At 40.5% G+C, this 13,061-nt stretch overlaps 1 protein-coding gene across 1 annotated transcript; it reads right to left on the reverse strand.

Moving 5' to 3' along the window:
* Positions 1 to 700: 700 nt before the first annotated feature.
* Positions 701 to 4,921, reverse strand: LOC125331167 (tubulin alpha-3 chain-like). Its single transcript, XM_048315122.1, has 5 exons — positions 4,696 to 4,921; positions 3,019 to 3,241; positions 2,335 to 2,483; positions 1,318 to 1,998; positions 701 to 1,096 (listed from the first exon to the last, which is right to left on the reverse strand). The coding sequence occupies exons 1-5, from the start codon at positions 4,696 to 4,698 to the stop codon at positions 800 to 802; spliced, it is 1,353 nt and encodes a 450-aa protein (XP_048171079.1). The 5' UTR covers positions 4,699 to 4,921; the 3' UTR covers positions 701 to 799.
* Positions 4,922 to 13,061: the final 8,140 nt, after the last annotated feature.

A 13,061-nucleotide genomic window follows, 5' to 3' on the forward strand; every position in this document is an offset into this window, starting at 1 on the left:
GGGGGAAGATAAACTGGAAGTGATCCTTGAGGAGTGTGAGACGGACTGGGAACGGTGACTGATAAATGGAAGACCTTGCTGACGGGTGTTTGGTCGGTGGTTTGTGTGCGGATCGGCTTTCACTCGGGCACGGCTTGGAGCAGCTACCGCCGGCAGCAGCGTGCCTAATGCATTAGGCTGCTGAAACCTGGGTTCTTTCAGTCTCCGAGTCAAAACCAGAGACTTTTTCGTATTTAAATACAGCAATTCTTTCTTAATAACCAAAAAAAAAAAAAAAAAAAGATTCACACCCCAACCAATAAACCCCCCAAACAAAAGCCTAGTTATTTCACAGAATAGTCCCAGTTGTAAGGGACCCACAAGGATCACTAAGTCCAACTCTTAGCTGAATGGCCTGTATGGGGATTGAAACCACAACCTTGGTGCTGTTAGCACCATGCTCTAACCAACGGGTTCAGCACTTTTTACATAAGCCAAGTGTTCCATGATAGAGCTGCTTCCATATGTCTCTAAAGCTTTATTCATGTGACCATACTGGTAAAGGATATTAATTTTTTTTTTTTTACTAGGCCAATGTCGGAAGGTAAAAATTACCATGCACTTTTAAAGCAGGTAACAGATCCACTACCAAAACCTGCCATCTCAAATGGTCCTTCCCTCATGAATACACACATTAATAGTGAAGAAGAAAAAGCAGCAGTATAATCTCTGGAACTTTATTTAGAAACACATTTGAAAACAAACAGGGTTCTGCAATTGGTTTTTTTTGGTAAATAAATTTTTCCAGGCTTTAGTTTTCTCAATATTCATCTCCTTCTTCAGCCTCTGCTTCTACCGAGTCTAGGCCAACTTCTTCATAATCTTTCTCAAGGGCAGCAAGGTCTTCCCGGGCTTCAGAAAATTCTCCTTCCTCCATCCCTTCCCCAACATACCAATGCACAAAGGCACGCTTAGTATACATGAGATCAAATTTGTGGTCGAGCCGAGCCCATGCTTCTGCAATAGCAGTTGTGTTGCTCAGCATACACACAGCCCGCTGCACCTTGGCAAGGTCAGCACCTGGCACCACAGTTGGAGGCTGGTAGTTAATGCCCACCTTCAAGAAAACAAATGAGAACTTTCCTTAGCAGTGCTAAGGCTTAAAGACTCATTTCTGTTAACAATCAAAAATCACCATGATTACAAATAAAATAGCTTAATTTTGCACTTTATCAAAATATTTAACAGGGAGATTACAACATTGTAGTATGACTGTCACCTCTGAAGACTACACAATTCCTAATCATTTAGATATCGAGCACTTAAAAGGCTACATACCTTGAATCCAGTTGGGCACCAATCCACAAACTGAATGGTACGTTTAGTCTTGATAGTGGCAATGGCTGCATTGACATCTTTGGGCACAACATCGCCTCTGTATAACATGCAGCAGGCCATGTACTTGCCATGGCGAGGGTCACATTTGACCATCTGGTTGGCTGGTTCAAAGCATGCGTGGGTAATTTCAGCCACAGATAACTGCTCATGATATGCTTTTTCAGCAGAGATGATAGGGGCATATGTTACCAAGGGGAAATGGATTCGTGGGTATGGAACCAGGTTAGTTTGAAATTCTGTCAGATCTACATTGAGGGCTCCATCAAAACGCAGTGAGGCTGTGATGGATGAAACAATTTGCCCAATTAATCGGTTTAAATTTGTGTAAGTAGGACGGCCAATGTCCAGGTTACGACGACATATATCGTAAATGGCTTCATTATCTACCATAAAGGCACAGTCTGAATGCTCTAATGTTGTGTGGGTAGTTAGAATTGAGTTGTAGGGTTCCACTACAGCAGTGGAAACTTGTGGTGCTGGATAAATTGCAAACTCCAGCTTAGATTTCTTGCCATAGTCAACAGACAGCCTTTCCATGAGCAGTGATGCAAACCCTGAACCAGTGCCTCCTCCAAAACTATGAAAGATAAGGAAGCCTTGCAGCCCCGTGCATAGATCAGCCTATAATGAGTTGAAAAAAAATGAGAGAAAAAAAAGTTATTGCTGGTTTTGGAAAAATCAGTATTAAAATAATCATTCAAAATAATTTCTGTCATAAGTTAGCTAGTTTTACATTGTTAAAATAAAAAAAACAGTGTTCTTGAAAGGTCCTGATTTAACTGCTTGAATTTTTATTTAAAGGGGGCCCAGGGCAGGCAAGGAAATAAAAGGTTTATTTTGTTTTGAACAATTAACTATGCATAAACTTCTTAACAAAAAACCAGCAAACCATCAATATAGCTAGCTATAGAGCTGCATCAATTATTTTAAATACTAACTTGCAGCATGAATCCTTACCAGTTTGCGAATGCGGTCTAGCACTAGATCAACGATCTCTTTTCCGATGGTATAATGGCCTCTGGCATAATTATTGGCTGCATCTTCTTTCCCAGTAATGAGCTGCTCAGGATGAAATAACTGCCTATACGTGCCTGTACGTACTTCATCTACAAAAAACCCCACAATACCTCATCATAAGTTTGATCTGTTCAGTTCTGTGTGTGCTGCCTAGTGACTACACACAAAGCACGTGTGTCAAAAGAGTGTAGACAGCATCTCTGACTACACACAGCTTTGTCTGACTAGTCTTAAGAAGTTGGCACCACTTCTGCCCCTTTGTTTCAGGGTAAACATCAGGCACATACAAAGCAGTATTTGTACTCAATGAACACAGAGATCACTCAGAAAACTACATTACAGGTACAGACATGATACTGGACAGCACTCAAACAAAACTCTGTATGCAGTGCAGCAGTCCGGAAAGATGATCCAGATCGTAAAGAAGTTCTCTTGTTTTCCAGATATTGTTACCTGTAGACCATTATGTAATTTCTTTCAAATAACAATAACCTCAAATGTCAAAACAGCATCCAGACACACGTTTTAAAATCTGTAGTGTTCTATAGAAACAAAATAAGACAGTGGGGAATCTGTAATGGATCCTCACTTTTTCACTTAAGACCTTTAATGTTGGGTACATACCAACTACGGTTGGCTCTAGGTCAACAAACACTGCTCTCGGAACATGTTTACCGGCTCCCGTCTCACTGAAGAAAGTGTTAAATGAATCATCTCCACGTCCCATTGTATTATCACTAGGCACTTGACCATCAGGCTGGATCCCATGTTCAAGACAATACAATTCCCAACATGCATTGCCAATCTGAACACCAGCCTGACCAACATGGATGGATATGCATTCACGCTGCAAAGTAAAAAGAGAATGATAATGAGACATGGGGCTACCTGCCCATGGGTTGTACTTTCTATGATCTTCCTTTTCTGCAATGAATATTCCCTGTTTGCTCTTAAGTGACAATTTAAGAGAACAAGTTGTCTGCTGCTGGCAAGACACTACTCACCTTAGCTGACCTGCACTGACTTTGAGAATATTGGAAGATCCTAAAGACAACATAGTTTCTATGCACACACAGGTGAATACAAATTCATTATTCCTTAAAATGCTGCATATATATTCCCTCTTTAATATCCAGCCTAGTCTCCTTTTCACCTTCTTTTAGTCTTTGGAAGACCTCTTTAGATAATATCCCCCCAATTTCCTTGACTTGTTACCAGACCACGTACTGGGTAACTGTTGCCATAATCTTTCCTGCACAGGACCATTCACTACATTTTCCTGTATAATAAGCATAGCACTATCTAGGCCCTAGCAATTCGTACATATTTTTTTCATACATATTCCTATGTGAAATCGTCTTAGAGTCCCAATCGATTGTAATCTGCCCCCTTTTAGCTCGCTCCTTTGATTCTAAGCAACTGTGCCATGTATGTTTAATCTCCCAATACCTCAATTGTCTTACACCTGAGATGGAAATAAGCTGCTTTTCTAGTTTACTGTTAGAGTGTATCTAGAAAAAAGCTGAGATGGGAAAGAAAAAGCAAGGTGTCTGGGCTGCTCTTCCCCGTTTCCTTGGTAGCTTCATCAAACTCCGCAGTCTCCGCTCCACCCCCGCAGATCCGGCACGAGTCTCGCGCCGCCCGCGCGACCCCTCACGCCGCCGGCCGCACCCGCTCCTGATTGGCTACGCCCAGCGAGTGGCCCGCTCTGCCCCTCACCGTCGCCGGCCACACCTCCTCCTCTGATTGGCTACACTCAGGGAGCGGCTCCCGGCACGCGCCACCCGCCTCGTCCCTCACCGCCGCCCTCCCAGGAGCGCGCGCCGTGCCGTGCCGTGCCGTGCCGTGCCGTCTACGGTTTCACGCACCAAGGCGGCCTAAAAACGGCGGATAGATCCGGCCGGTCGCCACCATGCTCTTTCCCGCTATCTCCCTGCCTCCCGGATCAGGTTTCAGTTCGTCCCTCGCGTCTTCGCGCGGGAGGTGCCTGCTCCGAACAGACTTCCCTTGCACATATCTCGTCTTGCTAGCTATCGGCCGGTTTCTATGCCCCGCCTCCTCTAAAATTAATATGCTTTTACACTAATTTCTCTCCTTCTCCCCAACACTTCTGCCTTAGAGCTACCGCGGTGACTTCAAGCAGAGACTGCCTGCGAGTCCTGGCGCAGCACGTGCAGTCATGAAATCCCATGAGGTGCCGCAGCAGAAGCGGTCCCAAACGCCCTTTCTCCCCCCGCAGCCACAAGGATCCCGTCTCCAAATGCCCCCTCCCCCCACAGCCGCAAGGATCCCGTCTCCCACCATGGTGCCTTGCTAAGATGAACTCCGGCTGCGCCACAAAACGTCCGTCGCCGCCACCGACCGACACCAACTGCCGACCGTTAACCGCCTCAAACCCCTCGCCTCAAGTGCTGGCTCTCCATTGGCCCTTACCCGCGTGGGCTACGCGGGAGCGAAGACCGTTGATTGGCCCCTCGCCTCAGCTTCTGACTTCCCATTGGCCATTACCCGCGCGGAGTGGGGGCGAGGGAAGGTCTCTGATTGGCCGAGGGCGCTCTTCTCCCGGCGAGGGGGAAGACTGCCACCAGTTGGGGGCGTGTCCAGGGGCGGGGCGTGAGCGGCACGGGGCGGGGGTGGGTGCGTGCGTCCTGTCCTCTCGAGGCGGGAAACTCCATCTGGGGTGCCGGGGGTTTGCTACGTAGGCTCTGAGTAAAAATGAAGTGGTACCACAGTGCTAAGCTGTTTTAATATGTAAACGTGATCTATACTGGTTACGATGATACAAAAGTACTACTTCCTGTAGTCTCTCCTGATAGTAAAAGGATACAGATCTGCTTTCCCAATGGGGATTTACTTGATAGAAATACAAAACTGGAGTGGTATCGTCATTACAGTGCCACTCCATGAGCAGTGAGCACACTTTCCATTCCCTGCTTTTGAGTAGGCAGATTCACTTTGGCACTTCTGGAATTTGTGTGACTAACTCCTCAAACCAGCTGAGGAAGGGGGAGGAGACAGGTGCCTTTTTCCTTACATGCTCAGAATGAAATATTACTGTCTGAGAATGTCAAAGTGCCAAATAAAGAAATTTATTGCTCTTGAAGTATAAGAATACTAGGGTATTCCAAAGAAACAGGTCAAAATGTAACAACTTCACCCCTTTGAACGTTAGTGTTATTTACAGGTTTTGTAAGACAACAAGAAGGAAACCCTTGTTGATTTTTCAGGATACCAGAAGATCAATGAGATATGGTCAGAACCTTTTTTAGAAGGTTGTTGTTTATCTTCCTGAAGAATACAGGATGGAAAAATTATTTGAAAATTGTTCAGTAATTATTTAGAGCTTAATTATTAACTGAGTATGACTTGAATTTCTTTACTTAAAATATAAAGTAATCTTAACTATAAATAGTGTCACGTCCACAGTATTGCTGCTACTTGAACAGCTGCCATATGAAAATTGCTTATTCCCATTAGGCATTGTGTTGAGGTACTTTTAAGTTGTAATTACCATTTTTCCAAGTAAGATTACTCTTCATATATTTTGAAATAATAGGTCAGAATTTTCTGTAGTATGGGGCAGCTTGTGTTTTTATGTATTGTAGGCTGTATCCTCATTGTGTATCAACTGTTCTGACTGCATTTTGATCAATTGAACTGTTTTGATGCATGAGAGCTCAGAGTGCTTCCTGTATGGAAATCTCTGGGTTTAAGTATGTTTCTATATTTGCAAATGATAAAACTCTTGAAGAACTGCGTGAGGCATTACTGAGTAAAACTAAATTGGTTCTGAGCTCTGGTTCAGATGAAGAACGCGCAGTTTGCTTGGAATCATTGACTCTTCCTGTGATAACACACTGTGCACATATGTTTTGTAAACTGTGTATTTTTTAAGTCCTCATAAATGAACAAGTTGGTTATTCTATGGTTAAAAGTTATCGTAATAGCTATTCGAAAGCAATGAACTGCTATCACCAGAAGGCCATCTGGCTATTGTTCTTTTAAATCATGGTGAAGAGTGCAAACAGTTATCAGCTGGCTTCTAAAAACTATTGGCCTGAAGTCAATCTATGGAGAGAGTAGCTGTCAAACTGAACAATGGTAAGGTCCATCAGTATTTTCAGAAGCTTGTTCTGTAGTTCTTACCTTACTTTTTCCTTCCTCCCGGGGTAAAAGTGTGCACCATTGTATGCCTCCATATGGCTGGGTGCCTCTTCACTGCTTGTATGTGATGTGATGCACGTAGATATTATTGTGCTTAAAAGAGACCAAAGCTGTGTGTTGGAAGTGGACTGTTGAATTAAAATCATGTCTACACTCCTTTTTCCAAGCTGATAAGCTTTGACAGTGGGCCATCTTTATGGCCCTTCTCTGGGCTCTATCCAGAAAAAACTTGCGGATGAGTATACTTTAACTGCTCTTTTGAAAACCATAGTATTTATTTTTCTTGTGTGCTTCTTAGTTATACTTTTCCTTTTTGTTTGCCCTTTTCTTTCTAGGGCAATATAATGGCATGGTAGTCTCACCATCTGTATCCAGCGCTGCTGCACTTACTCTTGGGAATTGTTCTGCCTCCTCCTCAGCCAGAATAGAGCTGCAAATGTTAGCACAAACCTGGGTGGTGTTCTTTATTAGGAACAAGCAGGGATAGATTAGTCCCTGCTTGTGCATAGTCAGTCAACCTAAGAAGACAGAGGTGGCAAGTGTGGTCTGTCTGGCTTCTGGACTGACACTGTTCCATTGCCACATACACAAAATTTTGATGCAGCTATCCCACTCTATAGAGTTCCTGAGAAATTTGAGGGAAACTAATGAAGGAAAGAGCACTTGCAGAGGCCTTTTTCCAGTGCAGAGGTTCTTGATGTGTCTGTAGCAGTCAGTGCCTCTACTGAACCTTCTGGTGCTTTTAACATGCAAGAAATAAACTGGGTTATGATGTGATGAAATTATCATCATTATATACTACTTGAATGTAAAGTCAAATTACTTACTATGTTTTGCGTAGAAAGGACCATGAAATCTCCAGAACTACTGCCTTTGTCCAACCCCATGTTATCTATAGATTGCTTTCATAGTAGTGAAGCCTGAACAGAGGTGGGTGTGCATTCTGCTCTTTTGAACTATCATAAGTTTCTAAAACAGTGAGTGAATAAGCCTTTCTTACCTTCAAAATGATTCCTGATTTCAATCAATTGCCAAGGAGGTTTTTGCAGCTTTTAGCCAAAACTCTGACATGCATCTAAATCCCAGCGTTGCGGAATTCACTGTTTCCACATGATAGGTATTAGTCCTAGTACTGCATCTGAGCCGGGTAGTTTCTGTGCCTGAATGGCTACAATGCAAATCTCTCCTCGTAAAAAACGTGGGAAAGCACTTTAGGTATCACCTTGAAAACAAAGGAGACCAACAAACGGCATACCCTCTCCCCAAAGCAGCTCCGGTTCAAACACGATTCTTCCAGGCAAGATAATGCTTGCCATTATTAATACAAATGACAGCATTAAATCATCAGTGAGACATGAAATGTGAAGCTGCAAACACAAAACTGCTGAGTAAAAAGTTTGGCCTGTCATGGTATTACGAATTTGGCAATTGTTTTATCTTTCTAATGCTAACCTAAAAGCATTTACCGAGATTGGAAAAACTTCTTAGTACTTAACAGCTTGAGAGTTAACACTACCTTCATCTCAGTCTTCTGTTGAGACTAAATTTAGAGTTGCGCAAGTAAGTAAAGATCCTATGCAGAAGTAAGATCTCTACAGTAATCTAATGTCTTTGTGTATCAACTGCATTCTTATAAAAGCTTGCCAGATATGGATTCAAACATTTTTTCTTCTTCTAGCTGTTCATTGTGAGACATTTTTTGTCATTTTCATATGCTTTTACTGTTAGTCTTCAGTATCTGTGTTGGCATTGTTCAGCTGACTTTTGTGTTTTGTTTACAATTACAGTACTAAAGTGGATAAGGGATGCAGAAAGATGCACGCTTTTTTTTTAAAAAAAAAAAGTCTTTATGAGCACTGTTAGGATTTTTTTTTCCAGAAAACTTTTTTTCACATTTAATAGAATTAATTTATTTAGTCTTGTCACTGGAGGATTTTTGGTTTGCTGCCAAATCAGGAATGGCTCATTCATTCACTGCCAATCAGGAATGGCTCATTCATTCAGAACATTTGGAAAACTGTTATTTCAAATTTGTGTTAAGATTCTGTCTCTCAAAAGGATGCCTTTACTGCTGCAATAAATTAAAATATCAGATTATGACTGCCAGTCTCTTTAATTGACTAGTGACTCATTCCAGATTAGCAGCCCCCAGCATTCATGTGCTTTGTGAGGTCTGCTTTGTAGCCTCTCTAAAGATGCCTTGGTTCCGTGGCCAGATTTCTGTAATTTTAAAGGGTTGCTCCATTAGGCAGAAGTTTTTCACATCTGTCATTTTTGCTTCACGAAGTTGTCCATTTGTACAGTGCACACAGTCTTCTGTTAAATTTTGTGAGTAGTCCTATGACAGTGCTATTGTATAAATTTTGCTTTACCTAGAATATACTTCAGAGAAAAAGGCTTTTGGTGTTAAATTATGTCTCATGTGTCTGTTGGGGAAAAAGAGAAGGTACCCCGTGTCTGGTCCTGACAAAGCATATTTCATCAGGCTGCTATTATTTCTGTGCAGGCTTTGAAGAAAAAGGGTAAAAGGTCATTCTTTGTTTGTAACTAAGAAAGATATTGTCTTTGAAAGATGGCTTATTTCTTTCATATTTTAAATAGTCTTACTCCCGTAGCCCAAATATATCCTTGCTCTAAAACTCTGAGCTATTTATTTCAATATAAATATGCTCAGAAAGAAGAACACTTCGCTTTTAAGGAAGGCTGAGTATTTATAAAATGTGTAGTGTTCATGTCATGTTAATGTTCTTGCAAATGAAATATTTTGACTGTCATGTCAGAAATGACAAAGTGTGTGACAAGAATGAATCCTTGAGGATTTTTTTACATGCACATCAATATAATAAATGCATAAAAGGTGCTTTGTAAAGGTGATATTTATCATTCACTATAAATAACTAGATTTAATATGTTTCTTTTAATGTTGTTTGGGCTTTTTCATAGCCAAACACCCTCTCTGTAGGAATGAGCTTCAAGTAGACAACTTGGTGGAATGGTCCCCTAGAGGAGGAAATAGGCTCCAGTAATGGAAAGAAGCCTGATCAGGAGTGGGTATCTAGCTCAAAGGTGCTATTGTGTTTTATTTAGCTTTCATTATTAGCTTTCATTATGGTTTTTGTAGAGCATACTCTATAACTGTGTAAATATACTGAACATATTATGCATATGGATAACGTACTTCAAGTTATTATTTAGAAGTCTGTCCAGCATGTCTAGCCAGCACAGAAGAAAATGGGTATCATACGACAAGCAAATTTTGCAGCAGGGAAACAAGACAAAAAGAATACCAGTTGTAATGTGATGCTGGTCATTGTTCAGTATGTAGATGTGTGTTAATTAAATAAAACTTCTGGTAAAGAGCTTTGCCTTTTGTTTCAGCTTCTGAAGATAGAGCAGATTTATAACCACTGAAACTTATTGGAATCTTAATTTACTTTTGGAAACAAAATCTAAATAAATCCTTCTTTCTTAAATCTTATTTAAACAATACATATTCTGCTCTAGAGGGGAAAACTAAATGGGCATATGTTCAATACAATGCTTATCAGAAAAAACATTGCGATATTGTTATTTTACTTGGTAGACTTGTTTCTCAAGGTCTGCCACATCATTTTTCTTTGCCTCACTCTCATTTGCTGCCAGAATTTGTATCTTCCTGCTCGTACTTTGACCTTTTTGTTTTGAGATTACTTTTCTGAAACATTAAGTTTTTAACTTTTTATGAAGAAATTGTTCTTTCACATGCTGGTTACAAATTTATTCCCTAAAAATCTTTTTGTGGGGACCTAAGAACTCATTTCAGGCATTATGATCTAGAATAAATCAAGATTTTAATTATTTTCTTTTTTTAGCTGGTGCAGTTACTTGCATTCTCTAGTTAGTTCTTTACCTCCTAATAGCTAAACCTTACTGAGAAAACTAACAGTGTTCTTCTGCCTCAAATCCTGTTCCTTGTTCCTTTTGTTCTCATGCTGGTTCCAAGAGAGCTTCTGGTGCCTCCGTATCCCCTGTCATACCTAGCCAAGGGTCTTGCATACCTTATTTGCCTCACTATTTGTGGGGGAAGCCTTTCTCGCTTCTTGAGTATTGCTATGGTAGAGCACTTGCCTTGGGGCCGTCCATTGCTTAAGCCTTATTTTCTGAAGTTCCAGTACTTTGTTCCTATTTTCCATATACCCTGGAGATAGGGGACTTGCAGACTTCTGACAATGTGAAGTGTGTCTGGAAAATGGGCTGGGAATCCTCTTTCCCAAAGCACTCTCAATCACCCTGTAGTTTGTGACCATTAAAAATGCTGAACCCTTAGTTTCCTATGGAAATTAAAAGAAAGCCTACCCACAGAATTCAAGATTAGTTAATTTAAAAGGTATTATTGAACAGTGATTTCTCTCAATTGATGTGAACTTTATCAAAGCCATCTGTAGGAATGGACTCCAGCCAAGTCAGAATAAGTTCATTTTGGATAAATGCTTTATTTGATTTTGGATAAACGCACTTATGCATGCTTCAGTAGAACTACGGAGGGATAGTCCAGCAGCTAAATGTCTGGTTGTTTCTCAGCTTACAACTTTCTTGTCACTGATAGAAAACCCCTTGAAGTAAGTAGAATTGATGTTATTTTCAATAAACATGTTTTTATGGTGTTTTAGAAAGACCTCTTAAAGGAAACAGAATTTTAAATACACATTCCAAAGCAGAGGTTAGGCTTTTAATGTATTTATTTCCTGTTGTCACTGAAAATGGATTGTTAAATTGAACATTTTTACTTTCTCTTTAGAGAATTGGGGTTTGCCTTTACTCATTTGGATGGATCAGTGGCACAGAAGAAAAGAATGGAAGCAATTTGTTGTTTCCAAAGCAACCTAGCAGGGTCCTGAACTATAATGCTTTTGTCTGTGAAAGCGGGTGGAGTTGGATTAAATCTGACAGCAGCTTTCCGAGTGTTTTTAATGGGTCCCATGAGTAATGGGTTGTTCATAATGATATGGCTTAATCTAGGTGAAGCTTCTTTGGTGTTTTCCTAAGAGGCAGAAAGAAAGCCCATCTGAGAATGAATGACACTGACAAGTATCTGTTAAAAGGCAAATAGGACTTTTCTTCATTTTTTTCCCTAGCATCTTCTTGTTTCAACACTGTATTTTTGTGCTGTCCATTTATTTACTGTGAGTGGAAAGAATGCTAGTAGTACTACTAACAGAGTCGTAGTACTTCACCTTACAGTGTAGCATATGCTATCTGTTCCTTCTTCATACCTTTCTTTCTTCCTGATACTTTTGAATGAGGTTTCCTATTTGTTGTTTATGGACTTCAAAAGCCATTAAGTGGAATTTGAGGAACAGTATATATTTAATGTAGTGCTTGTCTGCTCTAGTCTCTTCTGTTATTGTTGAGAATTTATTTATAAATTAAGACATTCATCTGAGGTTACCTTTTGTGGTAATGGGAGACTAGTAATACCTAAATTTAGAAAGTTTTTCCTTTCATTAAAGCACTCAGAGATGCAAAATTATTTGTAAGGAATAAAAATGCAAATTACCTTTATTGATAGCAAAATGGTATTCTTAGCAAAATTGGTTCATGTGCTGTGTCACTGTGCAACATCAAGCTTTTTCTATTCACTTCCTGCCTTCCCCCCGTTTACTCCTCTGCTGTAATGTCCAAGTTTTTTGGCAGTTGGAAACTGAAACAAATTCTGCACTTGAAAGAAACAAAATGATAGTTTAGCTTTGGACTTGGACATCTGTCACCACCAATAGTAAAGGAAAGGTACTAGCCTGGACATCAGGTCAGTGATATTGACAGTATGAAGACAAAAGCTATTTATTTAATACATGAAAGAAATTAAGTATGAGTAAGAGTATGGAGAAATTGCCATGAAAGAATTTTTTCGTGAATCACAATGCATCTTCAGAAATATTGTCTGTGTATGTACTGCATTGACCCGTTCAGTTGGAAGGGATCTACACTACCATAATGCCATCGAGTCTGACTGCTGCTTTTTTTTTTTTTAACAATTCTCTGAATACTTGTAGAAACCACAAGAGAATTTTAATCTCTGAAAATAATGAATGAGGTATAATGAATTCATTGTATTGTGGCAAGCAGTTCTAAGAAAATAAGCTAAGCATTGTTAACACCGAGTCATCTACAGTTAATAGTTATACCTAACAACCCTGGGCCAAATATAATTGCAGCCTTTATTCACCACTGAACAGCATCTTCTCATCCTGCTGGTAGCCATCCTGTGAGGGTAACCATCCCAAGGGGCAGTGGTTGACTATATGTATTTGATGGAGGAGCAGTGGGCCCACGTGACCCTTTACTACTTGAATAATCAGTGCCGAATGAGATTCAGTCATGCATTAGCATTCCTTGAAGTGCACTAGCAGCGATAATAGGATTTAAGAAGCAGAAATACCAGTGGAGTAACCAGTTTTTCAAATTCTGTGGATTTATTGTAGAACTGTAGCTTGGAGGTCTGCATTCCTTCTCTGAGAGGTGTA

This window comes from Corvus hawaiiensis, chromosome 10, assembly GCF_020740725.1.
Source record: "Corvus hawaiiensis isolate bCorHaw1 chromosome 10, bCorHaw1.pri.cur, whole genome shotgun sequence".
NCBI lineage: Eukaryota > Metazoa > Chordata > Aves > Passeriformes > Corvidae > Corvus > Corvus hawaiiensis.